This window comes from Anser anser (genome assembly GCF_964211835.1).
Source record: "Anser anser genome assembly, chromosome: 4".
Taxonomy (NCBI): domain Eukaryota; kingdom Metazoa; phylum Chordata; class Aves; order Anseriformes; family Anatidae; genus Anser; species Anser anser.
Genome location: NC_139724.1, coordinates 16,767,398 through 16,794,545, shown reverse-complemented (window position 1 = coordinate 16,794,545; position 27,148 = coordinate 16,767,398). Strand labels below are relative to the sequence as shown.

General features: G+C 58.0%; 3 protein-coding genes and 1 long non-coding RNA gene across 14 annotated transcripts in view; 1 reads left to right on the top strand and 3 right to left on the bottom strand.

Moving 5' to 3' along the window:
- Window positions 1–4,117: 4,117 nt before the first annotated feature.
- Window positions 4,118–11,291, bottom strand: RBPMS (RNA binding protein, mRNA processing factor). 8 transcript variants are annotated; one of them, XR_014583193.1, is made up of 9 exons: window positions 10,464–11,217; window positions 7,929–8,006; window positions 7,790–7,828; window positions 7,610–7,672; window positions 6,961–7,111; window positions 6,715–6,845; window positions 6,230–6,299; window positions 5,941–6,044; window positions 4,118–5,609 (listed from the first exon to the last, which is right to left on the bottom strand). XR_014583193.1 is itself a non-coding variant. In XM_083833156.1 (8 exons), exons 1-7 carry the CDS (start codon window positions 11,070–11,072, stop codon window positions 6,237–6,239), a joined length of 1,134 nt encoding a protein of 377 aa, XP_083689282.1. In that variant the 5' UTR covers window positions 11,073–11,217; the 3' UTR covers window positions 4,118–5,609; window positions 6,230–6,236. The 8 variants fall into 8 exon arrangements, 4 of the variants coding, with proteins under 4 accessions (XP_083689282.1, XP_083689283.1, XP_083689281.1 ...); XR_014583195.1 differs by having other exon boundaries at window positions 10,515–11,217; XR_014583196.1 differs by lacking the exon at window positions 10,464–11,217 and adding an exon at window positions 9,558–9,683.
- Window positions 11,292–11,345: 54 nt separating this feature from the next.
- Window positions 11,346–13,986, bottom strand: DCTN6 (dynactin subunit 6). 2 transcript variants are annotated; one of them, XM_083833180.1, is made up of 8 exons: window positions 13,897–13,986; window positions 13,189–13,253; window positions 13,006–13,111; window positions 12,617–12,705; window positions 12,403–12,450; window positions 11,807–11,949; window positions 11,589–11,699; window positions 11,346–11,450 (listed from the first exon to the last, which is right to left on the bottom strand). In XM_083833180.1, the coding sequence occupies exons 1-7, from the start codon at window positions 13,917–13,919 to the stop codon at window positions 11,601–11,603; spliced, it is 573 nt and encodes a 190-aa protein (XP_083689306.1). In that variant the 5' UTR covers window positions 13,920–13,986; the 3' UTR covers window positions 11,346–11,450; window positions 11,589–11,600. The 2 variants fall into 2 exon arrangements, with proteins under 2 accessions (XP_083689306.1, XP_083689305.1); XM_083833179.1 differs by having other exon boundaries at window positions 11,346–11,699.
- LOC310898338 lies at window positions 13,936–24,385 on the top strand. 3 transcript variants are annotated; one of them, XR_014583203.1, is made up of 4 exons: window positions 14,001–14,082; window positions 14,341–14,847; window positions 15,161–17,343; window positions 22,453–24,385. It is a non-coding gene; the product is annotated as an uncharacterized lncRNA (long non-coding RNA). The 3 variants fall into 3 exon arrangements; XR_014583202.1 differs by lacking the exon at window positions 14,341–14,847 and having other exon boundaries at window positions 13,936–14,082; XR_014583204.1 differs by lacking the exon at window positions 14,001–14,082 and having other exon boundaries at window positions 14,089–14,847.
- FRAS1 (Fraser extracellular matrix complex subunit 1) overlaps window positions 20,511–27,148 on the bottom strand; it is a 161,520-nt gene continuing 154,882 nt past the window's right edge. Inside the window, exons 68-73 of the mRNA XM_083833103.1 lie at window positions 26,798–26,957; window positions 25,921–26,037; window positions 25,314–25,480; window positions 24,779–24,984; window positions 23,947–24,093; window positions 20,511–22,959 (exon numbers count right to left, since the gene is read on the bottom strand). Coding sequence (XP_083689229.1) covers window positions 22,375–22,959; window positions 23,947–24,093; window positions 24,779–24,984; window positions 25,314–25,480; window positions 25,921–26,037; window positions 26,798–26,957 — 1,382 coding nt within the window. The 3' untranslated portion in view covers window positions 20,511–22,374. The remainder of the gene's footprint in view (window positions 22,960–23,946; window positions 24,094–24,778; window positions 24,985–25,313; window positions 25,481–25,920; window positions 26,038–26,797; window positions 26,958–27,148) is intronic.

The following is a 27,148-nucleotide window of genomic DNA, read 5'->3' as shown; positions in this document are numbered from 1 at the left end:
CCCAGAAGATAAGAGTGAGCTCCTCTCTTCTGCGTGGGTTTGAGGAGCCGGGTTTTGTTTCTCTGTCTGCTCCCAGTGGTCCTTATGGTTGTTCTTTTTCTTTTTTTTTTTTTTCCCCAAGACCTCTTGAAAATCAAACAACTTAAAAACATCTCAGATGGTATCAACGGGAGCCTGCTGAAAGCTTTTAGTAGCACTCCAGCCTGCTTCAGTCTCTTCATTGCACAATGTCCAAATTTTTTTTTATTTTGCTGAAGTTTAATGTAAGAGTTCACAGCTGCTAAAACCTTAAACTTCCTTTATCTTCCTCCAGGGTGTTCTCAGCTATCCTGTGCCTGGCGAGATGGTTCTCACGGTGGCCAAAACCATCATGCCCTCAGCTTGCTTGCTTTGGCAAAATCTTTACTCCCTCAGTCTGGCAGCACGAAGGGCTGCTGAGAGGCGTCACGCTCTCTCTCGAAGACCATGGGCCTCTTCCTCTGTTTTTCTTTGCCTTCCCTGGCCGCGTGTGCTGCTGCCCAGCGAGGTGAGGGGACCTGGGCTGCCCTCGGCGGCTGGGAGGGGCTCCGTTACCTCATGCATTGCAGGAAGGCTCCTTGGCAAGTCATTGAGATGAGTTTTTGCACAGTCTCTGCCTGTCCCTGCCGGGTGAGGACTTCCCTCTGCCGCTCTCCTGAGGCTCCTCGGGTGATGTCCAGTGAGAACATCGTTCCCACAGCGCCTGGACTTGGTGTGTCGGTCCTGCCACGCGAGCCTTTCTAACCCTCTGGAGAGACGGAGGCACTGATGAGCAGTTCTGGCACACAGCACCCTTCTTCCTCTTCCTCTGTCCCTCTCAAGGTTCATCTTAAATCCTGCCTAGCTTTAGCCCTAACGTGTGTCCGTGCTGCAGCTGAAGGACTTCTCCACGCAGGGTGCTGGCCGAGCTGCTGCCTAACCTTGTCCGGGTTGGCCAGGCGCAGAGAGGCGTTCAGCCTCCCCTCCGTGATGCTGATGGACATATGGACAGGGCCCCGGGGGAGGGAGAGCTGTCTCTCAGTGACAGGAGCTCTCTGAGGTATGTCGTTGCTGTCTGCCTTGTCCTTTTGCTCGCACCGTGGCATCCTGAGCCTGTGGCTGCGAGGGAGCCGAGGGGAAGGAGGTGTTTCACCCTCTGCGCAGACAGCCGAGAGCAGAAGTGGGTCAGAAGAGGCGTGAGCTGAACCCGTAGGTGCGCACGAGCGAGGCTTCAGGTTAGGTGCTTGCTGGATGCGTGCCTGCTCCTCGTCACCCCCAAAATAAAAGCACTATGGGTGTTTTTTTTTTCAAGTTACAAGGTAGATAGCCCAGGGGTGTCACAGCCCTGAACATGGATGTGTACTGGCTTCTGTCCTAAAAGTTGCTCTAGCTGAGGAGCTGTTCCTCCTCCTCCTCCATCACGGTGATCGTTCTGGAAGGGGCTGGAAAACAGCAGGGCTTTGCATGGTCAAATGAGAAAACTGACATAAGGCGGTTTGTACCAGAACTGATCTATAATTCATCGTGATCATTCAAGGCTTTTAGAGAGTGGGGCAGAGGGAGGCAGGGGAGCCCTGAGGAGCGCTGTAAAGCCTCGGCACGTGGCCGTAGCCAGCGAGCGCTGTCACTTCGATGAGCACGGGCAGGCGGTGCCGGGCCACCGGGGAGAGTCGGGCTCCCGCTACCTGCTGATGAGGGGGGATGGCGAGCTGCAGATGGCTAGAAGCAGCCCCGGCAATGACATCTCATTATTTCCAGCTTTCTTGCTCGCTTTCCGGTCGCTGCTAATGCACCAGGCCCGAATTCCTGCATGCGTTGCTGCCTCAGGGACCCCTGGGGGCTGCTTTGTCTGGGAAAGCGTGCCCGGGGGCTGAGCGCTTACCCTCGACTGGTTTAGGTGGGCAAGGTGAGCGGCTGATAGCTGTCACTGAGCGAGGGGTCAGCCCCAAAACAGCCTTCCTGGCCATGTCCCACCATGAGGGCAGCTTCCACCACGCGTAGCTGCACCTGCTCTTCCCCAGGGCCTCTCCTGGCTTCTCTCTGGCCCCAGCCCTGCCGCTGTGGCGTGCCAGCGTGTGCAGCGGGCCAGCATAAAACAGCCCTGACTGAAAACTGCGGTTGGGACCCACGTGTTGGGCCACGCCAGCCTCCTGGGTTGGCGTTGTGCAGAGCGGGGGAAAAGGCTGGTGAGGGCAGGAGGTTTTTCTTCCATTAAGTTAATTCTTTGACTCTACCTGCATTTCTGGGCTCACGTCCAAGGCCTGAAGTACTTGCGCGATTTCCTCCTGCCTCCATCGGTTACGTTGTCTTCTCTGTTCCCTCCCGAGCTAGTTATTAATTATGGAGACCGCAGAGATGAAGTCCAGGCTCTGCTAATGGTTGACTTACCCATGTTTCAGAGGCAGCATTTCAGGGCTCTGCTAATGGCATCTCTCAGCTTCGCTTTCTACCCTCCACCATCGCCTCGGTTCCTAACCCGTGCCTGGCAGCGAGGCAAACAGAGGCTTTGGGGTGGCACGGCGTGCCCCTGCCTGCATCCCTCCTGGGGGTGAGGCCTCTTTGTGGACGTCTGCCTGGCCAGACCCCGGTGCCGTCTCATCTTTCCTCTCCCAGCCCTGTTTTTTTTCCTTCCCCCCCCTCTCCCAACCAGCGCCGGCCCCGTCTGCCCTTTGCTCCCCATGCCCCTGCTGCTGGGTTGCGTCTCTCCGGTTCGGGATCCTCCTGGCCCCGTCCCCACCTCGGGAAGGAGCCGCTCGCATCCCCCCCGCCCCGGCTCAGCCTTGCCGTAGGGGCTGGGGAGGGGAGGACTTGGGAAAAGCGGAAACAACGAGAGCACCTCTGCTGCTTTTGGTGTTTCCAGCTCTGCCTGTTCGTGCCCCCAGGACTCGCCCTGGCACCAGGTGCCAGCGTTGGCCCGGGGCTCCCCGGCCCTGTTTTGCAACCGTCTGGTGTCAGCCAGCGGCGGGGCCTTCCCGACAGCCACGGGAGAGGAATGTGTCCCCGGCCCGCGTGGGGAAAGGTCAGTGCGGGCAAAGGGGACGCTCGCCGCTCCCGCCCCGCGTTGGTGAGGGTGACGCCGGTCAGCACAGCACCCAACGCGTCTTGGCGTGGAGGAAACAAGCGGGCTGAGAGGTGACGTGCTTCCAGCTTCCTCTCGCAGGGCAGACATCGCCCGGTCCAGCAGGAGGCGAGTGCCGGCGGCGGGTTTTGTCACTTCCTTCGCTGGAGGATGCTCGGTGTTGAACCCACTCCCGAAAGCGTCTGCGTTTCTGGCCAACGCGGTGCCGAGGACGGCGGTGTCAGCCAGTTACCGCGGCGCTGCATAGCGCTCTGGCTGAGCAGTGTGTTCGCGCCGCTCTCGCAGCCTGTCGCTGCCTTCCCCTCCTTCCCGGTCCTGCCAGCAAACCTCCGAAGGCGGCTGGGAAAGAAAGCTGTGACTCGCAGCGGCCGCGGGAGGATTAGCATCTGCCATTAGGGGCTTAACTCCTCCGCTCCGCCCTGCCAGCCGGGCGTTTCGAGTAACACCGTGCCTCTTCCTTCCTTCCACCCCGAGCAGTTTGCAGCGTGTGCTCGTGCCCTTTAACCGTGATTCTCATGCCTGGAGCGGCGTTGTAGGAGTGCGGCCTGCTGGCGGGGGCTCCTCGGGAAGCTGGTCACGTTTATTGGGGCAGGGGCAGAGCAGAGGAAGGAGGAGGAATTTATAGGTTGGGCCAACGGGCTGGTTTTAGAAAACTCCCAGCATGTTAAAAAATAATAATCTGGCCCGTCGTCTCTAGGTTACATTTGCCTCTTCTGTGGCTGAGCTCATGGAAAATCGCAGCTTAGCTTCTGCGCTCGGTGCCAAGACGAGGAGGTTTAAAAACTAACCGATAACATCTTTGTAAACTTGGAGTCATTTCTTAAAGCCTGCTGCTCCTTCCAGCCGGGGGTTTGGAGCTTTCCTAGAGGTCGAAGCGAGCCAGGCGGCCGGCATCTGCCCTGCAGAATCGCTGCGGCCGTCGGGAGCGTCGCTGTAAGCACCCCGAGGACGCCCGCGGGCTGCCGGTGCCTCGTGCCGGCGTCTTGTTGGGGTCCTTGACCCTGTTCCCCGCCAGGTACACAGCACGCCACGCTCTGCGCGTAACTTATAATAATCACTGGCTTTATTTTTTAAAAAATTACAATAGAAAAGTACCTTTAAACATATTTCCAAAAGCGGAGTAGACAACGTTGGAAGCTCCTTTGCTCTCTTCTCCCCAGAACAAAGTACAGGAAACGGTTTGGTACAAGAGTTACCAGTCCCTCGCCCGGGACCGCGGGCACCGTTCCTTGTGGAGCCGCCTGGGTCTCGAGTCCCTGCTGTCAGCCCCAGCGCTCACAGGCAGCCCCAGCAGCACAGTTTCCCATTTCCCCCCCATCTCGCCCCCACCCCGGATGGCTCCAGCAGCCGAATTCCCAGCCGTGGTGTTGCAGCCCACCCACGAAACCAGAGGAAGGAGGACGAGAGGCTGGGAATCCCGCTCGGGGAGCAGGCGGTCGGAGGAGACGGGGTTTGTGCCTCCTTTTGCAAGAAACCGGAATCTGGTGGAGTTCTTGTTTTGTTTTGCTTTGCTCTTTCTTATCCAAATTCCTGCTGGAGCAAGGAGGAGGAGAGACTAGCACGCCAAGCAGTCTCTTTGCTGGCTGGCTCGCCGTCCCGCGCGCTGCCTCCCTTCTTCTCTCTGCTCCTGCACGGACACACGGACGCTGAAGGCCCGGGGCAGCCCGGCGCCGTGGCACAATGGCAGGCACATGCAGTCAGCTGGGGGAACGGAGAGTTTGGTGTCTCATACAGCAGTTTACGTTGTCTGTAACAACTTCAAGCAGCCGTGGCAGGAGGAGGAGGCAAATTCTCACCTTGCTACACGTGTGGGCTCTCTCTGCCCGTCCCTGATGCGAGCATTGTACCGTGCCGGAGCTTTGCACAGCGAGCTAGTAACATAGCCCTCAGGTTAAAAAAAAAAAAAAAAAGCGCCGTAAGGAAGTTCCTGATTGTCCTGCCTGGTGGTGTTTGGTGCAACTGGGAAGAAAACCCTAATACTGTCAGTGCACACGGAGGCCGTGCCGACACAGCCGGAGCACACCGATCCCCGGCGGGCCGTGCCAGGGCAGCACGCGCTCCACCGCCTCGAGCCACGCGCCTCGGCGTCTGCACGGACCACAACGTCACGCCTTCGCCGTGCAGCTGGCGGCGGGGGGGCACACTCCTAAGGACGGCGAGTCGGAAGTCGAGCACAAAAGTCGGAAGTCGAGCACAAAAGACGTGGTCCAACCCAGTGTAAGATTGTCCTGTTCAGAAGGTTTGGTACAAAAATACTTGCGCTCTCGCTTTCCTTTTTTTTTTGTAGTCTGCTTTCCTATGGTTGTTTGAAAATACTTTTCAAACGCTACAGCACTGCCTGTCAAACCATGCTTTCAGAAATAACACACTCCTTCTTACAAATAAACAGTGTAAAAGAGGGAAATATTATTACTAGGTATGCTTTTCGCTTTCTTCTAGGAGAGCAGATGTGTGATAGAGGCTGTGGGAAAGTCTTGGAGGAATCCAAACTTGTGCAAGGATTGTTTTGTTTTTTCTTTTTCTTTTTTCAAGCCTGCAACAACAGAGAGGCAGAGAAGTTACAAAAGCAGCCGGGCTCAGGAGGCGAAGCTGCGAAGAGGCAGCAGCGACTCTCCCCCGGGCCGTGGGTGCTATCTAGGGGGCGCGAGGCGGCTGCTGGGGAGGGCAGAGTTAAGTTGAGTTTTTGCGCTTAGGAGGAATTCAGCCGGTGTTGATCCAAGGCAGGAAGCCGCAATGGCAGCGAGGGGAGATTACGGGGGTGATTTAAAGCCGAGGCATTCCTGGGCTGTCCAAACTCCTACCCCGGATGAAGACGATAAGCGCGGGAAGGGCCCCCCCCCCAAGCTGAGCGCCGTGTCCCTTACCAGCACACTGCGGTTTTGTGGAGAGCGCGCGCCCAGCAGCCGCGGCGGCAGGCTCCGTTCATACCCACAAGACTGACTGTCGGCCGCCATCACACACCTGAGACCTGCGGGAGGGCACGGCGGGGCTCAGCGGTGCCGCGGGGAGGGTTCCCGGGCACGTGCACGTTTGCACACCTTTCCTTTTCGGGCGAGCCGAGTGGATTTGGCTCCCTGGGTCTCGCCGGTGCGGGTTGGGGATGCCCCGAGAGGAGCGAGGTGGCACCGGGGGGCGCGGGGCGGTGGCACTCACATGGCATTCAGCAGAACTGACGGGACTTCCAGCCCTGAGAACCAGCCTCGGAGGGAGGGAGCCAGCGCATCTGCAAGGCACGTGGGGCGAGGGGTGAGTGGGTGGCGTGGCGCCGCGCTCCTGGGAGCGTCCCCGCACCCCCCCCGAGCCCGCGTGGGGAGGAAACACCGCGCCTAACGGGAGCGTGGCCGTGCCCGGGGGGCGGCCGGGAGCAACGCCGCGGCCGCTGGCTCCTCGCGAGGAGCGCAGGTGCTGCCTGTCAGCGCTGCCTTGACAAGGGAAGTATGTAGCTGCAATAATATTTACCGCCGCTCTTCCTCCCGGCAGCTGGCGCTTGGTCCCAGCCGCTCGGAGCCCCCAGCGCTGCTCCCCCGCGCCCTCCCGTGGGGCCCTGCCCGTGCCGAGGAGCTGCGGGGCGGCGGTGGGCGGGTTTGGGGTGCCGCCAGCCGGGCAGCGTGAGCGGTGCCGGGGTCACGCTGCGTTACCTGGGCGTGCAGCGAAGCGGGGTAGGTGAAAGCAGGAGGAGGTAGAGCGGGCGCTAACTCCGCCGGGTACAGGGGGTACGGCCCCCACACTTCAGGGCTACTGGGGTAAAGTGCAGGCACTGTGAGCTCGTCTGCAAGAGAAGAAGAAGGAGAGTTAATCCCTCGTTCTCCCCCAAAAGCAACAGGGAGGCGGGGAGCGGGCGCAAGCGGTGGGGCCGGCGCTGCCCCGAGCCGTCGCGCGCTTACAGGGCTCTCTGGCGATGAACTGAGGTACGGCGTTGGGGAGGGGTGTGCTGGGGTTGGGGGTGCCCACCAGCTTGCTCTTGGCCATCTTGGTGTTGGCCTTGGCGAACTCCAGCCGCAGCGTCTGGGGGATCTCGGGGTCAAATCGGATGCCCTGCGGGAGGGGAGAAGGCAGCAGGGGTCGGCGGGCACCGGGCGAGCGCCGTGGGACCCCAAACCCTAGTAGTGCCGCGTGGGGATGGGTGCCGGTGGCACCGGGACTAACTGCTCACTGCGGGGCCAGGCGTCCCACGCTCCCCCCTCTCCCCCTCGTCCCCACGGAAAGAGCCCTTTGGGGAAAAAAAAAAAAAAAAAAAACCATTCCCAGCATCCCCGCAGGCCGCCGGGGCTGCCGTGACCTCATCCGCTTGGCAGCGAGCGCCGCGCGGCCCCGCGGCTCGCATTCCTGCGGCGTCCTCGGGATCAGCACCATATTAGGCAGTCGGCGTCCCGCTCAGCCACGCTCCGCTCCGGGGGGACCCGCGCGGCCGGCGACGTGCCGCGTCCAGCGCGAGGACGGGGAGCAGCCGGCCTTACCCCGCCGCTCCGCCCCAGTGCCCGGAGCCCCCCAGCCTCACAGACGGCCCCCCGGGACGCGTCCCCCGGCACTCACGTTCAGCGCGTTCTTGGCAGCCTCGGCCTCCGAGCGGCTGTCGAAGCTGACGAACCCCACGGGCTGCGGGGGGGAGAGGAGGCGAGGGGGTGAGGGGTGCCCCAAAGCCCTCCTATTTTTTCACGGGGATCCTCCCCCACCCCACCCCGAGCTGTGGGGGCGCGCTCCGCAGCCTCCTACCTGCTTCGAGGTGAGCTTTATGAGCGAGCCCTCGTAGCCCTGCGAGAGAAGAGAAAAGCGCCCGTCACACCGGCCTCGCACCGGCCTCCCGTGCCCACCGGGCCGCGGCCGCCCCTCGCCGCCCTGTGTCCCGCGGTACCTTGAAGGGCCTGAAGAGCAGGTAGAGCTCCCGGGGCTTGATGTCCAGGGGCAGGCCGCTGACGAAGAGGGTCCTCACCTGCAAGAGCGGAGCCTCAGCCAACCCGGAGGCTGCAGAGGCCGCCTGAGAGGAGACCTCCGGAGGCCTCCAGCCCACGCTGAGCCCCAGGTGACCAGAGCCGTGTTTGCGGGGAAGGGGAAAAATCCTCGCCACAAGGGTCAAAGGCTTTAATCAAGTGTGACGTCCCCTTGTTCCAGGACATGCAGTGAGGGAGGGGTGTCCGTCTGTCCGTCCATCTCCTCCCGGCAGAGCGGTCCTGAGGCCTCGCCTGTATTTTGTGCGTGCGTGAAGTGCACAGCCTCGAGAGAAAGCACTTGCCGCCAATTCGCTGCCTTCCTGAAATCCAAACCCGCCCGAGCCTGACTTTCCGGATAATTTAGCCCCAAGACTGCACAGCAGATAGGAGAGATAAAGGCCCCGGAAAAAAAAAAAAAAAAAACCTCCGAAATTAGGCCTCACAAAGACGCGGCTTCTCCGCGGTAATGACTTGTTTTCTTTGAAAGTTCAAACGCGGGTCGGCCAAGTCTCGAGCCACGGAATTGCAGCGCGGCGCTTGCCGAGGACGGAGAAAAGCACGGATTATGGGGAGGAAAAAAAAATACACCAACGAAAAAAAAAAAACATGCCTTTTCGGCTTTCCAGCCCTGAAAGGAGGGCACGGTCGGAGGCCTGTGGGGGAGGCCAGGCTGGGAGGGAGGACGCGGCGTCCCCAGTGCCGTGGGGCAGAACGAGAGGCTGCGTGGGGAGCTGCTTCCCTGCCCTCACAGGGAGCCGGAGCTGCTCCTGCAGGAGGCTGCTGCAGGGCCTCGGGGCGGAGGCAGCCCGGAGGCCTCGGCCTCCATCCTCCGCTGGTGGCGCTCCCGGGGCCACACGGGTGCCTCGAGAGCAGCCGGGCCAGGAGGTGGCAAAATCCCTTCCCAAGGGGTCCGGGGCGACTCACGCAGGAAACCCATCGGTGGCCACGGGGACTTGGAGTCCCTGTTGAGCCTGTGGGGAGGCTCTTGCAGCCCAAGCACCTCCAGCGCAGGACAGACGAGGCATTTTTGCCCCGATCCCACTGCACCAACATCTTTTCAGCATCTCCATGGTGCAGCGTTTCTGCATCTCCACCAGCTGTAATACGGGTCGGGAACAGCGACGCCGGCACCCCACTGCGCGGGCACGTGGTGGCAGATGTCCCCCACCTCTCCCCACAGGGACAGGGGCTGCGGGACCACCTGAAGCCCCTTCTGCTCCTCCTGCTGCACCCCACGGCCCCTGGACGGACCGGGGCCACCACCATGCTCCTGCTTCGTCCCCTCCGGGCCGTTGGTGTCCCGCAGAAAGTTTTCTCCTGGTCGCTGCTCCTTGCCCTGGGAAGTCATGTCCAACCCCAGCTCCCGCACATCTCTCCCCGCCTCTGCGTCCCACCGTCACCCCCTGCTTCTCCCAACACCCCGGCCAAGCCTTTGAGGGGCACCAGGGGGGACCTGATGGGCACCGCGTGCACGCCTGGGGTGCCTGGGGTGGATTTCGTCAAGCAAGCAGCGACCTGGAGGCGGACGGGCAACGTGCACAGCCAGCGCTCACCTCCCAAAGGACGGCAACAGCGAGAGCAGCACTCGCCATCCTCGTCCGCCCCCGAGGGCACCAGGTGCCCTGCGCGATGTCCGGAGCGGTCACGGTCCCCTGCCCCTGCGCAAACCTCCTCCGGTAAACTTTAACAGGAAGGGGAACGGCGGGGAGAGGCAGGAGGAGCCGGGTGACTCATTCACCAGGCATTTAATCACCTACTTCAACCCCGGCCGCCTCGCAGCCCGGCTCGCTTTAATTTTCTACCAGCGGATTAGCTGCTTGGCTGCCCGCCGCCGCGGGGGGACCTCCGCCACGCCAGACCCTCGCCCGTGGGGCTGACCCACGGCTCGCCCACGTGCCTGGCTGCTGTCCCCACACTGGTTCGGTGCCCCGCGAGTGCCGGCGGTGGGGCAGCGATGGGCGAGGAGTTGGCGCTGGGAAGGGTCCCACCGTGGCCGCCCTCCGTGTCCCCACTTCCCACCCTGGCTGTCCCCAGCCGGGGTCGAGCTGGCGAGGGCCGGGGACGAGGGCCGCGAGCGGGGTGCGCGGAGGCGCCGTGCTACCAAATAAGGCCTCCGTCCGTGCCCGCGCGTGCCGCTCTGCCCCGAGGATGCTCGGGGCACCCCGTGGGGTGCTGCGTCCCAGCACCCCGGTGTCCCGATGTCCAAGCGTCCCAACGTCCCGGTGTCCCAGCATCCCACGTCACCCCTGCTCGTGGCTCGCCGGGCTGTGGGGTGCCCGCGCCCTGACCCGACACCCCGCAGCGGGTGACGGCTGGGATGTGCCGCCCGCTCCTTTTCCTTCTGCCCCCCTCTCCCCGCTCAAGGTCACGGCCCCCACGGGACCCCCCGCGGGACCCCCCCGCGGGACCCCCAGGGGACCCCCAGCGCCCTCCCCTCCCCTCCCAGCCCCCGACCCCACCTTGGGGCGCGGCCCCGGGCTGCCGGCCCCCAGCCCCCCCGGTGCCGCTACCTCCTCCTCGGGCAGGCCGGGCTCGCCGGGGCCGCCCTCCCGCTCGCCGGGGCCGCCGCTCATGGTGCTGCCGCCGCCGCTCCGGCACCCGCCCGCGGCACCTCCGCGCTGCGAGCGGCCGGCGGGCAGCGGGCGGCGGGGAGGGACCGGGGAGGGAGCGGGGTGGGAGGGGACGGGGAGGGAGCGGGGCGGGAGGGGACGGGGAGGGAGCGGGGCGGGAGGACGGGCGGCTGGGGATCGCGCGGAGGGGGTGGGGCACCAGGCTGGGGGAGCGGGGCTGGGGAGGTGGGGTTGGGAATGTGGGATGCGGAGCTGGGGACTTGGGACACAAGGTTGGGGACACGGGGCTGGGGACACGGGGCTGGGGGTGTAGGGCGTGAGTCTGGGGACATGGGTTGTGGGACACGGGGGCGGGGATGTGGTTGGGGATCTCCGGTGTTGGAGACGTAGGACACAGGGCGGAGAAGGTGGGATGAGGGAAGGGTGTCGCAGGGACACACGCGTGGGGATGTGGCACTGCCAGGGCTGCCCACGGCAGGCAGAAGGTGACATCCCCATGGGGACCCACCGCCAGGTTCTGTGGTCACCAGGCCCGGTCCCACCGGCAGCAGGGCCCCACGACGCTGATGGCCCCGTTCCTGTGCCCCCCGCCCTGCCTGCAGCCCCCCCGTTGGGCCCCGCTCACGGCACGGTGAGGCCCGGCCTCCCTCTGCCGGCTGCCTCAGTCCTCACCCAGCTGCGGGGCTCGGTTGTCTTCCTGGCATCTTTGACACAACCCCGCAGGACTTTTATTAGCAGCCCCCCGGCCAGGAAGGATCACAAACCACCCTGCGAGGTGAGCCGGTTCTAGTTTATTCCCCAAACAGCACGTGTGATACTCAAGTTAGCGCGCGGGACAGACAACAGATCCAGAGCGGGGCTGAGATGCTTAGCAGGCTATAAATAAAGGACACAAATAATTGACAAAAAACATTTCTGTTTTCCAGAAGGGAATAAAGGACGCAGAGACCAGCGGCTTCCTGCGGCTGCACAGTGCTCAAAAGGACAGGACGAAATCCCCGGTCAGCGACATACCACGGGAGGCTCTCAGCTCTTGACAGGCGTGGACGCAGTCTTCACGGTCTTCTTCAGATGATGGTAATTGGGCAAGATCTTCATCAGGAAATCCAGCTGCAGCGTTTGGGGCTGGAAAGAAGTGGGCTGCGAATTAAGGCTCAGCCTCGCTGCTGCCACGAGGGGAGCTGCGGGGGACGGGAGGTGGCACTTGGCCTGGCTCCCCACGCGGCACCCACCTGCGGCCGCTCGGTCTGCACGCGGCGAAGGCAGTCGGCCCCGTAGATGACGGTGTTCTCGGGGATCACCTCGTAGGTGTTGACGTTGCAGCAGGCCCCGATGATGCAGCCGCTCGTCAGAATCACGTTCCTGCCGACAAATGCTGCGAGAGAGAGAGAGAGAGAGAGAGAGAGAGAGAGGAGTCTCTGCAAGGGCCGAGCATGGGCAGCCCCACTCGGAGCCGCACAGCACTTCTCAACCCCATGTCTCTGCCCTGCTTCCATCAGCCTTTCTAACTCTGACTTGGGCTTCTGGGCACAGAGTGCAGCTGAGGTGGCTCTGGAGCATGTCCTCAAGCAGCAGCGCCACCGTGCCCACACACAAACCGCCCAGCGCCGCAAGCCAGACCCAGCTCCAGCCCAGGTGGCTTCTGCAGGCGCTCACCAGTGCGAAAATAACTTATGCAATGCAATCAGCTGCAGCTTGGGCACATCTACTGCCAGGTGATTGATCCCCTCCTGCTCCCAGCACCGACAGGAGCAAAAATCTGAGCAGGGCGAGGACGGTGAGCCTAAACTCACCTTGACTGGGGCGAGGACAGTGAGCCTAAACTCACCTTTTGACTCGATGACATTGTTATCTCCCACTTTCATTGCCTGCGAATCTACGGGTTAGCGTTAAAGGAAAATGTAAAACATTTTGCTTTGATTTCACTAGGCAAGCCTCAACACCACTTTCAGAGCACGTCCCTGCCCCTCGCACAGCGCTGGGCTGTTGAACCCTTGGGAGCATGGTGCGTCACAGGCCGCTCTGCTGTGGAGCAAGGATACAGCACCCGACTTCGAAAACGTTGTTGGTGCCGATGACCATGGGCTTGGGCTCCATCTGTTCGGTTTCTGGTGTAATATTTTCTGGGTACCTGCAAGGTAACGTGAACAGATTTTAACTATTAGGCAGCTCAGTTTAGCCAGAGGCTGAAGTCGGGCCTGTGCCACCCAACCCCAGATGGACTGGCGGGGCTCTCAGACACCGTGCTCTTGCCAAGGGCCTCGTGTTCCCACTGGGCTCAGAAGGACCTGGCACCAGGAGGTGACAAACGCCCTCCTCCTCTGGCCCGGTTCTGAAGCTCACAGCAAAGGCCAATGGCATTGGCTCCCCTGGACCAGACCAGGAGCGACCCACGGGGAGCCCCGCGCACGCTGGCCGGCTTGTCACTGACCCATTGATGATGAGCGCCTGCTCCTCTATCAGGTTGCCTTCCCCGATCACAATCGGTCCCGCTTCTGCGATGATCCTGGCCTTGGGGTGGATCACCGTCCTGGGCCCTGCAGGAACCACCCCGTGTCACCGGCGCCCTGCGGCGGGGAGGTGCTGGGGGCTGCCGGCCACGTCCTGTCCTTACCGATGGTGACGTCCCCGCGGATCTCGCTCTCCACGCACACCACGGCCCCCGGCGCGATCTTCACGCTGTGAGGGGGACGTGGGGCTCAGGGGGTGCCTGCGGCACGCGGGGGTGGCACCGTCGGGGACAGTGTGGGGTGGTGGTGGTGAGGGGAGCCCTTGGGGCGCAGGGGGGGGAATGGGGCATGCAGGGGAGACTGTTGGGGGACATGGGGGGGCTGTTGGGGGACATGGGGGGGCTGTTGGGGGACATGGGGAGACCATTGGGAGATGGGGGGACCGCTGGGGGTCATGGGGGAACTGTTGAGGGACATGGGGGAACCATTGGGAGATGGGGGGGTTCAGTGGGACATGGGGGGGCTGTTGGGAGATGGGGGGATCATCAGGAAATGTGGGGGGCCACTGGGGGACATGGGGGGGCCGTTGGGAGTTGGGGGGGGCTTTGGGACGCACGGGGGGGCCATTGGGGGACATGTGGTGATTGTTGGGAGATGGGGTCCGCTGGGGGACATGCGGTGACCGCTGGGAGCCGTGGGGGGGCCGCCGGGACACGCGGGGGCACCGAGGCGCGGGGGTGACGGCTGAGGCGCGCGGGGCGGGGCGGGGCCGTTGGGGCGCGCGGGCTCTCGCCCTGAGGGGAGGCGAGGGGACGCGCGGCGGCCCCGTCCCGTGCCGGGGCAGCCGCCGGCGGGCAGCGGGCGGCCCTCACCTCTTCTGCGCCTTCTCCGCCATGTCGGCACCGCCTGCGCAGGCGCTGGGCTGGGGCCGGGCTGGGGCTGGGGCTGGGGCCGGGGCTGGGCGGGCCCCGCTCGGCTCCTCCCGGCGGCCGGGGGCCGGGGGCCGGGGCCGGGGCCGTGGCGGGCGGCGGCAGGCGGCCCCTGGGGCCGTGCAGCAGGTGAGGGGCTCGCCTCATGGCGCCGGGTGGGGGCCGAGCCCTCACGCGGGGCAAGGTGTGCCTGCCGCCTCCAGCCGGGATGGGAGCCGCGGGGCTGTTACCGGGGGGCGGCCCTGCCCCGCCACGGCCCCTCCTCGAGGGGAAAGGGGAGAAAATGCGATGGGAAGGGCTCGGGGGCTGGGGTGCGGGCAGGGAGATCGCCCAGCAGCTATTGTCACGGACTCAGCACAGAGATTAACGCAATTTATTGCCCGCTAGGAACAAGCCAGGGCAGCACGAAGCAAGGAGAACAAACCCAACCTCCGCACAGAGGCACGCGGGAGCCTCGGCGCCTTCTGTCCGCTCGCGGCCGCCGTCGCCGCCTCGCTGCCGCTTCCGGCCCCAAGCGGTGGCGGCCGCGGGGAGCGGGGGCCCCGGGCTCCTTCGGCCGGGTTTGGGCCCGGGCCCTGGGCTGGGCGATCCCGAGCCTCGGGCACGGAGCCGGAGCCCCGCGTGTGGGGCTGGGACGGGGCCCATTGGGCTGGTCGGGGGCTCGGCAGCGCGGCGCTGGGTGTCTGTGCCAGCCGTTGTCACAGGCCCGCCGGGCTCCTCCGTGCTCCCCAACGCACCGACCCAGCGCCACGACTGGGGGGCTCAGAACGGCCTCTGTGGGCCGGTTTTGGGGCTCAGAGTCAGAGAGCGGGTCACTCGGTTTGGGGTGTGCAGCACGGACCAGTTTCTGTGTGGTTGGGCTCAGGAACGGAGACCGTGTCAGCTGTTTGTGGGGTAAACCTTGCACCCCAGGGGCTGGGGGGGTTGGAGGGGCGGTGGGAGCGGGGTCGGCTGGGTGTCTGGTCGTGGCGGTCCCCGAAGACTGGGACGCCGGCATGCACCAGGCCGAACAAAGTGTTCGAGATCGTCCCTGGGCGAAATGGTGCTTTTCCCCTTCCACTGCTCATTCATTGTACCCAGTGCAGAATGATTACCCCCTTACTTGTGCAATATTTGGACAATTGCGACAGTTCATATTAGTATTCAAATTATGACAGTGATTGATTTATAGCCTTGTCAAAAGAGCACTTTATTTTTTTTATACAAGCACAAGATCTAAAGAGCTTGAGCCAGAAACAAGCTGGAGATAGCCAGGAGACTTGAAGGGCTGGAAAGATCCAGGAGACATCAAGGGTTGGAAACTGGAACAAGCTGGAGACAGTCAGGAGTCATCAAGCTGGAAACTGGAATAAGCTGGAAACATCCAGGAGACAACCAGGGCTGGAGCCATCCATGAACTGTAGACACAAAGAGCTCATTAACGAAAAATTACAAACCAACCAGCCTATACTTTACACCATGCAAACACAACATGTGCAGTGTTAAAGCTGTGACAGCGATTGATTTACGACCTTGTCTAAAGCCCACATTGTAGCAACAAGCACAAGCTGAACACGTCAAGGGCTGGACATGTTCACCAACTATAGCCGTGTCCAGGACTAACAGATCAATACAAACTAGGTTGATCCATGTCTGCACAACGCACAACTGCGCCATTCAATATTAATATTCAAGTTACAAAAGTGATTGATATATGACCTCGTCTAAAGCCCAGATTGGGTTAACAAGCACAAGCTGTGTTTATTTACCTGGAGCAGAAATCCAGCTGGAGCCATCCACAAGGGGGAGACACAGGGAGACACAGATGTCCAGGGATAATTAACCAATAAATACAACGCAAACCAATTAGTCAATACCTAGGCAATGTACCCCCGTGACATTACATTCTCATATTCACATTACTGATTGATTAACAAACTGGCCTAAATCCCAGGCTGTTGTAACAAGCACCAGCTGTAATTACCTGGAGGCATCCAGGAGACTCCTGGGGTTGGAGACGTCCAGGGCTGGAGTTGTCCAGGAACCAGAGGCACAGCGAGCTGCAGCTGCACAGGGTGAGCTGATCGATAAACACAAACTTATTTGTCAGTATCCGTACGGTGCACAACTAAGACATTCAATATTAATACCCGGGTTATGACAGCAATAAATCACAGACATAAATGACAGACATAAATCAGGTCGCACATTAACTGCCACCACCTGAGGCTGCCAGGCAGTGATTGCTGAGCACTCACTGACAGAGCACAGGTGGAACCCACGGGGGTGTCCCCACCCCTCGGAGGGTGTCCAGGTGCTGCCCATTTCTGGCCTGGAACTTTTGTCAAGTTTTGTACTGACTAAGGGAGAACAAGACACAGCCCTCAGTGAAGGATGTGTCCATTCTGCAAACAAGACAAAGGTGGTACAACCTTCAGACTAGTGTTGGGCTGCCTGAAGTGGGGTTAAGTGTAGAAACTCAATGTGGTCGTTCCCCTCTAAGCCTTGGTGAGCAAACAAAGCATCTTTCGTTGCAAGACACGAAGGCGGGAACGAATGAACACCTAAGAGCCGCTCCAGCTGCACTTCCAGCAGCAGCAGTCCTTCGTTGTCTGTGCAGACCTGACAGCCTGACAGCCTGGCTGCTTTTTTCATATGCTCCATTTTGACACATGCTTAGAAGCATCCAGGACTTCCACGCCTCTGAGACAGTCTCCCTGTAGCTGAAATCCCTTTTTCAAGGCTGTCCAGCGTAATGTCACAACAGGGTAATGAAGTAAAAGGCTGAAGGTCTAAAGGCTCTCAGATCAAACTCAGCTGTTCTGAAATAGCCCCACATCTGGCATCCTAAACACGTGTACACGCACTGCTGAGCCTGCCTGAACTTCTGGACTCACTTTTCTACATGTAACACATCCCCCCCTTATAGTTTCCTTGCAAAGTCTCATCCAATAAAAGCTGGAGAGAAAGGGCAGTGAGGCCATACAGAGTTTGAGAGCTGGTCATTACAGGTTTTGAAATGTCACTCACGCAAACCTTTCCACTATGCACTCTTTTCTCACCTGCATGGGTCAGAGTCTGTTTGCTGACACCCACCGAATATCCCCGTGCCACGATGTCTTCCCAAGAGTCTCACTTTGGGACACTTTTGGCTTCTGTTGTTCCCATGGAAAAGACTTCTAACTTCCTACTAAATTTTCCCATCACCAGCTTATACCCAACATGTACTTTTTCAATATTGTCTTGTAGGTAAATAGCTTCACTGTGTTTCCCACTATTTCCTTCTGAGACTGAAGAACACAGAAAACTGGGATTGTGCCTTGGCACGTGCCGTACAGTCTGCACAACAGGGAGCTCTTTGCAGTTTCTCTCCTACAGAGTGTCCTCATTCAGTCCTTCAGCAGTACCTCTGTGAGTTTGTTTGATTTTAAATTCACCTTTCCTGGATGTGTGGGTTTTGAGTAATACACACTATCCCACCTCGAGTCTTTCTAATATCCTAGGGAACTCTCAAAGCCACAACCTCCATCAGAAATACTTCCTGTCGTGCTGGCCTAAGATCCTGCTGAGTTAATAATCACTCCTGCTTTCAGTGGGTTCGTAATCCCTGAGCTTCCTTACTCCCTGACATTTCTTCCTGATGCGCTCCCAGACTAAGCAGTCACAAATCGCTGCTACAACTTAAATCGTGGCCTCACGCTCAGTATGAAGTTGGAAACCATTTTTATGATTTCATCTGCCAGTGACATCCCGTCCTCTCAGCCATCCCTCACACAACACGCACTGATTGCACACGTGCCTGGGACACTGTGCTGGAGGGGACACGCAACCCCCTCTAACGGGTCTGGTGGCAGACAGAAAGCACTCCAGCTGAAGTGTGTGTGCACACACTGATATTGGGGGAAAAAAAAAAAAATAGTCTGAGCTGGATATATTTTGAGGGATGCTTCTATGTCTTCCGGGTGTAACCGTGGTGGAACAGGCTTCTTTTGAAAGAGGTCTTTCAAATTTCAGGGGAATTATTTTCTTCCTCAGGGCAGATGGGACTCCTCAACAGTCACAAACCTCACGATGTATCTATCCTGAGGCATATAATAAAACATAAACGCCTGAGTGTGAGACCGATGCTCCCATCGCCAGGCAAACTTCTTGGAGACCGCCTCACTTCTGCTGCAGCCAACTATGTCGCTGGCTGCAAATCGTGTCAGCCTGGAGCTTGGGGTGGGCCTGGGATCTGGAAAAGCTGAAAAGGGGTCTTCCTTGACCGGCTGTCCCCACTCTTACTGCTTGAAATGGTCCCTTCTCATTTCAATTCCTAGAGGGAATGCAGACAAGTTAGGTGGCGAACATTTGGTCCGTAGTCTGTGCCCAACAATTGCTTTCCTACCGCCAGGAAAGAAAAGAGGCCTGACCTCACCACAGAGATCTTACGGCATGTATCACAAAGACCACCGTGTGCAGGGTGTCAGCAGCACATTTACCACACGCGTTTCTCGCTGCTCGCCCTCACTGTGCCTCGCTGCACAGAGGATGCTTTGACCCACCCTAAACGGGGATGATGTTGCCACCTTATCCTTCGGTCCCAAGCATGCTGCCAGCTCGTGTCACCTGTGCTCTGCCAGGAAGCCACCAGGGAGATGTCAGAGCTGCTGGGTTGTGGCTGCTGATCCAGGCTTCGCCCTGACGGCCTCACCTGGGGCCCCCGCTGCCCACACACCTCCCCATTGGTCCCGGTGCTGTATTTGAGCCCTGGTTGGGGGGTCTGGCTTCTCACTGCGGTAGGGAGTGTGCTGTGGGTGCTCTTCTGCATTGTCAGCAGGGATGTTGTGGTGCTGCTCTTCTTTTCTGCCTTGGTTTGAGCAATGTTGTTGGGCTGACTTGAGTCCTTGCGTGGGTGCTCTGGGGCTACCCCTGGTGGTGGAAGCACTGCTTTTCTTTTGTCTTTAGATCTAACCTTGCTTTATTTTTGTCTTTTCGCAAACCAGTTTTGGTTGGTTCTGTCTGCATTAGCTAAGTTTGTATTAGTATGTCACTGAATACTCATTTCCTTTCTCTCTACTTACTTATCTCTTGGGGGGGTTGATCTAGATGCTGGAGCTCAGCACGTAGAACAGGGGCCTGTGTGGTGCTGTGCTGAGGAGTGCCCAGTGCATTGGGGATGGCTCTGGATTGCTGCTGCCCCCTCAGGTGTGATGGCTGGGGTGGTAGAGTTAGGTCTGGCACCTGGGGAGACAATTGTTAGCCCCAGCTCTGCTAAAGAGCTTTCCAAGGGGAAATGATGCCTAAAAAGAACAGGAGGAGGAGGCTCTGTAAAGAAGCACGTGCCAAGCAGGCACCCCCTCTGCCCCAGGGTAGCGATGGCTGCAGGTGACAGCCCCCTGGCCCCAGGGCTCAGCAGCCTGGCTTTGGGCTGTTCTCTCCAGTCCCTCCTTCTCTCCCTGCCTCCTCCCTGCATCTGCCAGGCACTGCCGGGTCTGTTCCCTCTCTGCTGCGCTGAGGCTGCAGCCGTTCTCCTCGCAGCGCTGCACTGGTGGCTGCTGCGGAGCTTTCCCTGCTGTAAGTGGGGGATCCTGGGTGAGGAGGGCGGGGGGCTGGCTGTGACCCGGGCTGGGCTGTTCCCCCCTGCTCAGCTGGGAGCTGAGGTGGAGCTGCCAGCGCTGTTAGCAACAGGTCTTGTGTGTGTGTGTGCAGAGGAACGCTGATCCTGCTGCCTGAGGTGGGGACAGGGCACGGGCTGCGTGGGGCTGCTGGTGGTGCCTGCCCCAGTTGGTCCCAGGGAGGGCGATGCAGCCATCCTGACCAGTTTGTACTGGTCAGCACTGGGACGCTGGGTTACAGAGCCTGACAGTGGATGTCTGACACCAACAGCTCTGTGGTTCAAAAGGGGGGTGGGGGACGCCCACACCACCCCCAGCAGGGATGGCTGGGCAGGGGGAGCATCTGTGTAGCTGCTGGTAGAGGTGTATGTCTACGTGTGGCAGCCACTTAACCCTTGTGCAGGGGTCTGGGGCTTTATGGAGAAAAGCCTGCTCCCAGTAAGAGCACCCCTGGGGAAGAAGGTCAGCAGCTAGAGCCATTTGTCTCACTGGACCTGTTATTTTCCCTGACTATGTATGACTGTCAGTTTTAAAGGGCTGAAAATATTTCACAGGGTACTTGTCAGTGCTGCTAGCTAACAACTGCTGTGCCGAGTCTAGTCCCTCTCGATGCCAGGAATCAGGGGTACACTTACTTTGCTGCAAACGAAGTTGCTGCATGCCTGCTATAGTATTTTGGAGCAAGTTTTCTGGTTGTTCTACCCACACTAGTCCATGTGGCACTGCTGTTAGTGCTGCCAGTGTAACTGCATTCAGAGTGAACATCAAGTGTGCGCAACAATATGGAAAACCCAATCTTTAGGGGGGGAAAAAAATCATTCTTTAACTCTGTCTTTTTACAGGTACAGTTACTTTACTGTTTGGTAAAGCAGGAGCAGTTGTTATCCTTCAGTTTCAGCTATCACTTCTTGAACAGAATTGTTTTAGGAGGTAGAGAGGACTCTTCCAGTATGGGAACCCCAGGTAATTCTGATGGGGCCCTCAGAGTACAGCTGCAAAATACAATCAACAATTTTAGAGCTTGAAAGGAGAACTCCAATCACCTGCATGATTAACTTGGGTTAGGTGTAAGTGGTGGTTTCCAGTATGGATTTTCACTGAGGTCTGTGATTTGTGGTAACGTTCCAAAACAATACTACACACCGATCAGAGACAAGAGAGCACTAGGAAAGCAGGACACCTTACCTTGCCACTGAAACTGCGGGGTGCATTCATGTCACTGGTGCTGCATGCCATTCTCCTCCAAGGTTGCAGCATAAGCAGCACAGGAAAAGAGGCATGGAGAAGTACGTGGGGAACAGTTTGTTAGGACAGAAAACCAACTCAAAATCCAGGGTTTGAACCCCACAGATTACTGGGGGGGAAGTTAGAGTGTGAGTGCGCAACCGCTCCCAGGACTGGAATGAATCGATGGTGTAAACAAGTCTCGCTTCAGAGACGATGCGCACCACTGAGCCAGCCAGGTGTCCCCGCCAGGGTCTGGTTGGTCTGGGAGAGCTCACACCAAGTTTTTGCAGGGAAGCTTTTGCAGAGAAATTCTTGCAGAGATGCTCCCTTCACGTCGATCGTGTTACTTAGTTGTACCTCTTTGGTGTAGCTAAGTAACCAGGTGCACAGCAGCAGTTCCTGGCTCTGTTCATCATCAGGGCTCCTGCTGAGCTCTTCTGGCACATCTTGGATGTCCACAGAGCTTGGAGGCGCCTGGCCAAGGAGACGGCTGCCTTTGCCAGGTTGTTTGCCTGAAGTCACCTTCACGGCTGCTCCCTGGGCAGGGACATGTGGTGGCCTTGTCACTGGAGCCCGGCGTGTCCCAGCTCTGGGCCACGGCCGCAGGATGGGATGGGGGCACCTGCACGGCTGGGGAGCAGCAGCAGGGCTTGGGGCAGGAAAGGGGCCAAGGACACCCCCAGGTACCGCTCGCAGCCCCACCACCCCCTGGGGAGCTCCCCACCGACCACTCTGCTGCCACGGCCCCGTTGGATGCTGTGGGCAGGGGGCCAGGGTCCTCCCCCGTGTGCTGCAGCGGGGAGAAATGGAGGCTGAAGGCAGGGAGGCGCAGGGAAAGGACACCCCCGTCACGCTCTGATAGGTTCATACTCAAACTTTACTCTGCAGTGCGGTGAGATGTGACAATTAGCGCCCCATGTGACAATTCATGTCCCTGCCACCCCCCACACCCCCCCGCCACGAGCACCACTGCAGCAAAACCCCCACAGGGCTGCAGCCGAGCTGCCAGTGCCTGAGGCTCAGGCAAAATGAAACCCAAAATCCCAAAATACTGAGCACCATGTTTGCAAGTGGGTTTTCTGTCTAGTTTTGCCCCATTTTAAGAAGCAAAGCGAGTCACCCTGCCTCTGCTATTACACAAGGATAAGTTGCTTTTCTTGTTTTTGCCCCGAGGAAGGTGGGAACTGCTCCCACGTGCTGCAGGCACACAATGGGGTGCTCAAGGCTCAGCAACACAGTGCCACAAATGCATCAAGTTTCCCAGTGATAGCTGAAAGCGCCGCCAGGTCCCGCGTGGAACCACGGTCTCTTCCTCGTGAGGGCTGAACGAGGCCCTGCTGCAGATACGGGCCTCCTTCCCTGGGGGACTTCTGCCCCGGCAGCATTTCCCCCTGCTCAGATATCAGCACAAACGAGCTGTGTGCGATGAGGGAGCTCAGTCGCAGGCAGAGGAGGGGGAGCCTGGACTGCTGCTCATCACACAAAGCCAGAGCCACTCCTTTTCTCACGAGAGTATAAAAATATCAGCATAGTTTTACTTACCTTTTGCTTTTCATTTTTGTGTTTTTCTTTTTTACAAGTTATAAAAAGCTTTTAGAAAACAAAAGTATGTGCTCCATTAAACTTCTGTTCCGTCGTGCAAGTTGTTGTGGACTTTGACTTCTAAGTTCACCTGCTTCACCTTCCTACCTTTCAGGCTGGAGACGCCCCCCGTTTCCCTCAATATGTTGATGTTCCTCACGGTGCAGTACTGGCTGTTCACCGCCTTCTCCGTGCCCTTGGGCAGCTCCACCTTGGTGTTCAGGGGATGCTCCTCCAGGGCAGCTCGGGCAGCCTCCCGCTTCCTCTGCAGCTTCCGACACCTCCTGGTGATGAGGCAGACTCCCAGAAGCACCAGCACCAGCAGCATGACGGCAGCGAACGCACTCCCGAGGGATGCGCCCGTCTGCGATAAGGAGGCTGCGACCACGGCCTCCTCCATCTCCAGGATCAGTGACTTCATGTTGGTGCCGTTCTTCACCTGGTCGCCCTCGTTGTCGTAGATCAAGGAGTCGTCCAGCACCAGCCTCCCATCGCCGTCCACCACGTCCCTGCGGCTGCGTTTCACGCGGTGAGCCAGGGAGCGCTGAACGCGAGGCCCTGCGATGCTCTCCGGGCCGATGATGTAGATGACCTGAAGGTACCACTGATGCCCAGCTTCCACCTGTGAGAAAGGGGAGACGCACACAGGAAGCCTTCACTACAGGCTTTAGATGAAGCAATCTTGTTTGGTAAACACAGAACTTGATGCATTTTTTCCCCATTTTTTTGATTCATGCAAATACCAGCAAAAAAGCTCAGTGTGCTTTTATAAGCACCAGCAATGATATTTATCGCCAGGTGAGGCGTTCAGTCTTCTTGCCTGCTTTTGGCAACTACAACAATTAATTCAGGAACATTTCTAACCTGCCTTTTATGAGCTTTTTTCCTGAGTCCTTTGAAAAAAGCCCTAACCACCAGAACAAACTCCTCGTCTCCATTTTCTGTGTGGGAGTTTGCTTCTGAACTGGCTCCACTGTTAACTTATGGTGTGATCCTAGGAATGCCACAAAGTCACTTAAGCCAACAGCGGTCACCAGGTTAAAAAGAGGGCCTCTCTGGGGAGGGACCAAAAAGCCTCAGAATCTAGAATTCTGCTCTCTGTGGAGAGCTTCCTTTGTGTCCCATAGGTTTCTGCCCTGATCAGCCTGGCTCCTCCGAGGCTCGTGCTAGAGCCAGCTTCCGCGCACAGACCGGAACCATGCCAGAGGTCACCTGCCCTTGCGAGTGGGAAGGGGAACTGCAAGCTCTGAGCTCTGCTTATCCCCAGAGCCACAGACAGCACAGCTTATGTGCCTCGCAGCTGGAAGGAACTCTGCTTTCTCACCTCACATTTTGACTGAGGCAAATCAAGGAAAGGCCTATTACAACATGATCTGCAAATGCAGATCACAGCAAGTACGTGAGTCTGCCTCGCTTCAGGGAGACCTTGTTGCGGGTGAGTGTGAGAGGAGAGCCAGTGCACTGTGTTGCAGAAGGCTGCCAGACCCACCCTAGCATGAATTTGGTTCTTCTAGGCAGTGTCAGGCCCTGGGCTTGTAATTCCCAAAGCATTTGGAAAGTCCTGGAGAGAGAAGTTAATTTTGGTGTACCACCACCACTCGGTACATACCTTGTAGAGAGCATCCACCTTCAGAGTAAATCCGTCGACTCCGGGCATGCTGCTCACTGACTGAAACTCGGGCAGCTCAGAAGCGAAGTGCGCGTCAAAAGGCACATCGTGGAAATACTTATCTGTCACTTCGGGCTGGTTTCGGTCCTGGGAATCAGAGCGGGAGCGCGTGCTGTCAGCATCACGCCCTGAACAGACAGCCTTCAAGGGCTGCTTCAGTGGCAGTGTGAAGAAAAGCAATGCTAATTTGCAAATGTTAATTTGAAAACATGCAATTAGAGCTGGATGCAGGCTGGGAGGTAGTCGTAGCTTTATACAGCGAAGGAGAATTTCTGTGTAGCTGGTAAATAGATCCTCCTTTATACGTTGCCAGTCCTGTCAATTCCAAGCCATGGTATAAACAGAGATCACGAGAATTCTTAAAAGCTTGGTACACCCATTTTTTTCTACCTCATTTGTTTTTTCTTTAGACTAAAAAATACTCGGGGATAAAGACTGAGGAGAAATTGGCCTTATCTTTACAGACTGGATATGTCTGCCCAGTGCTACAAAAAAGCCACTGCGTTTCACTTCTCATCCCTTTGTAGTCTGAATTTGTTTGCGCTGGGGGAAAAGCAAACACAAAGCAGAAGCAGAGGAGAGCTCTGCAAGCAAACTGTTTCAGTAAGGACCCCTCTAAGTGCTCCCTGATGTGCAGCCCCTCCCCAAAAGCAGGCATGTCATTTTGCTCACAGGTCCCTTAGGTTAGCAAGAAGCTAAGAGACAAGACTTATCCAGACACAATCGCACGTAACGCTCCACGTTGTGTTTTTTTCCAGGGCAGAAAACTTACCAAGAGGAGAAATCTGTGTTTCAGGTGCTTGTTGGGTTGAATGCAGCCATACTGGGGCCCCTCGTTATAGACAGTTCCCGTTGGGTCAAAGAATGGCACGTAGCCATCCTTGCCCGTGCACAGGTAGACCTTCTCCAGCTGCAGTTTGTAAGCGGCGTTCAGGTTTTGTTCGGGGTTCCAGAGCACGCGGCCATACAGGATTTGCCCTGGGGAGGTTGGGAGAACAAGTCAGGTTAAACTCTCCACGGGACATCAAGAAGGCGGTGACAAGAAGCCCCACGAGAGAAGCGCTGTGACAGCCACAGGCGTCAAGCTGCAGGTGGCTGTGGTTTTGCACATATGCATGTGCAGATGACAGAACACTCTGCCATGAGCACATTCTGGTCCCGGTATCACAGGGCTGTGGATGTGCTCCAAATACCATCTGGTGCTGTAAAAGAGGCAAAGCCAAATCTGAGCTTTACCCTCCTCTACCACAGGAATGGAAGTTCTGAAAACAGGACCATGCCAGGAACAGGAACGAAAAAAATCCTACCCTTTGAAAAAGCCCCTTTGTAATCCATTTCTGCCAGAGACATTTCGGATTTGGTGGGATCCATCAGAAACACCTTCTCATTGTTACAGAGCTGAAACTCCGTGTTTAGGGAGTAGACAACGGGAACTGGGCGGTTTGTCTGCTGGAAGGCAATCGGGATCAAAAATCTGAAATTGGGACGGGAAAGGAAAAAGGTGAGGTTTGGTTTGGACACATCTGAAGTTATGTGCTGGTGACCTGAAGTTACACCTGCTTTACCTTTCTTCCATCCCGCTTTTACTGTTTATAGCCCAGCAGTCCATACGACACTGGTTTTCAACACAAGCTTACATGTTTCCCCTCACCCTGCCCCATTTTCCAGTGCCAGGCCCTGCACAACCAGCTGAAGCCTTCTGAAAACAGGTTTTGGTTTTAATTACATCTAGGACAACCAAAGACTACGCAGGCTTCCACAGCCCCATGGCTGAAAACCGCGGGCTGAGACGTGTGACAGCCCAAAGGGGAGGTTCCTGCCCTCGCCATTCTGCTGTCACAGGCTGCCTGGGACCATGCAAACAGCCCAAACCAGCTGAGACTGGGTCGGGAGGTGGCGATGGTGCCTCCTTACCGCTCGGGAGCATGAGCCGTGCAGGGCAGGGGCTTATCTCCAGGCTCTATCCACGGCTGCGTGGGCTGCACAGTACAGGGGATCAAGAATATTGTGTACTCTCCAGAGTAGTCCTTCCTGAGAACAGAGAGGAGACACTGCGGTCACCAAACCAGGCTCCAAGCCATTCACCCAGCTGATGTGTTTGCCTAACATGCACGGGTTTTGAATTAGGGAAAGCAAGCAGGACAGTGTTCGTGGCAGGACCTAACCCAACCCCAGAAACATTCGTGTACTCCAGCAGGTGCAGGAAGGATGAAATTGACTGACAGTGTTTAATTTGACCCTCTGTGCAAGGAGCACAGAGGAAAGAAGAAACAGTCACAGACAGAAATAATAATAAAAAGGATTATTATTTATTTTTTTTTAAGTGAACCAAATATTTCTAGTTCTGGACATACCTCTCTTCTCCAAGGAGGTTAAGTTGGTTGGCACTAATGGTTAAGTGAGTTGTGAACGTGAAATCCTGCTTTCACTTGCAGACTGCAAGAACCACCTTGAATACGCTGTCACCCCGGTATTTACTTACACATACACACTAGCTAATTCCTAGAAAAATGCCTTTACAAGATGAACTGTTTTTTTCCCCCTACTCACACAACTGACAGAGCAGTGTTTCCAGCAGTGACAGCAGCACGCTGTGTGCTCTAGCTCTGAACCCCTAAATAAAGCTGGCTCCCGGCCACTCCATGCTTGCTGCATCTGTGGCTGCTGAAAGGGCAACAGGGATTGTGCTCTCTGGCCAGGATTTGAAACTGCTCTGCTGCTGCTAATTATGTGCACGCTGATTACTTAGGAAGACTGTTAGGATTTGGGAAGCTGAGCCTGCTGTCCTCACCTGTTATAGGAGCTGGTTGCTCTCCAGAGCTGGTAGGGAGAGTCGAAAGTCTGAGCGCTCCACAGCAGCTGCAGGTCAAATTCGATCCCTCCCAGGTGGTCTGGAGTCACTAAAGATGACTTCACATCGGGCAGGCTGTGGTGCTCCATCACAAAGAGCCCTGTGGCGAGGACAAGGAGGTGACAGCTCAGGCAGAGTACTGGGAGACCCCTGCTGCACACCTCAGCACAGGGGGACTCCAAGTCTCTCTTCAGGAGCGACTTCAGAGCCTGCTCAGAGCACCAGCTGCTGGTGCCTCCCTCCCATCCAGGTGCAGTTTTTAGCTTTCAGTAGTAGCAGACTGGCTAGAGG

What these genes read in the sequence shown, in the direction of transcription:
- RBPMS (XM_083833156.1), bottom strand. Translation starts at nt 11,072, where the DNA reads ATGGGGATGTCACCTTCTGCCTGCCGTGGGCAGCCCTGGCAGTGCCAC. An exon ending in GTTCATCGCCAGAGAGCCCT is followed by an intron (nt 6,846 to 6,960) that starts GTAAGCGCGCGA and finishes CTTCTCTTGCAG; the next exon opens with ACGAGCTCACAGTGCCTGCA. An exon ending in CCGCTTCGCTGCACGCCCAG is followed by an intron (nt 6,300 to 6,714) that starts GTAACGCAGCGT and finishes CGTGCCTTGCAG; the next exon opens with ATGCGCTGGCTCCCTCCCTC.
- DCTN6 (XM_083833179.1), bottom strand. Translation starts at nt 13,919, where the DNA reads ATGGCGGAGAAGGCGCAGAAGAG. An exon ending in GCGGAGAAGGCGCAGAAGAG is followed by an intron (nt 13,254 to 13,896) that starts GTGAGGGCCGCC and finishes TCCCCCTCACAG; the next exon opens with CGTGAAGATCGCGCCGGGGG. An exon ending in CAGGCGCTCATCATCAATGG is followed by an intron (nt 12,706 to 13,005) that starts GTCAGTGACAAG and finishes GTTACCTTGCAG; the next exon opens with GTACCCAGAAAATATTACAC.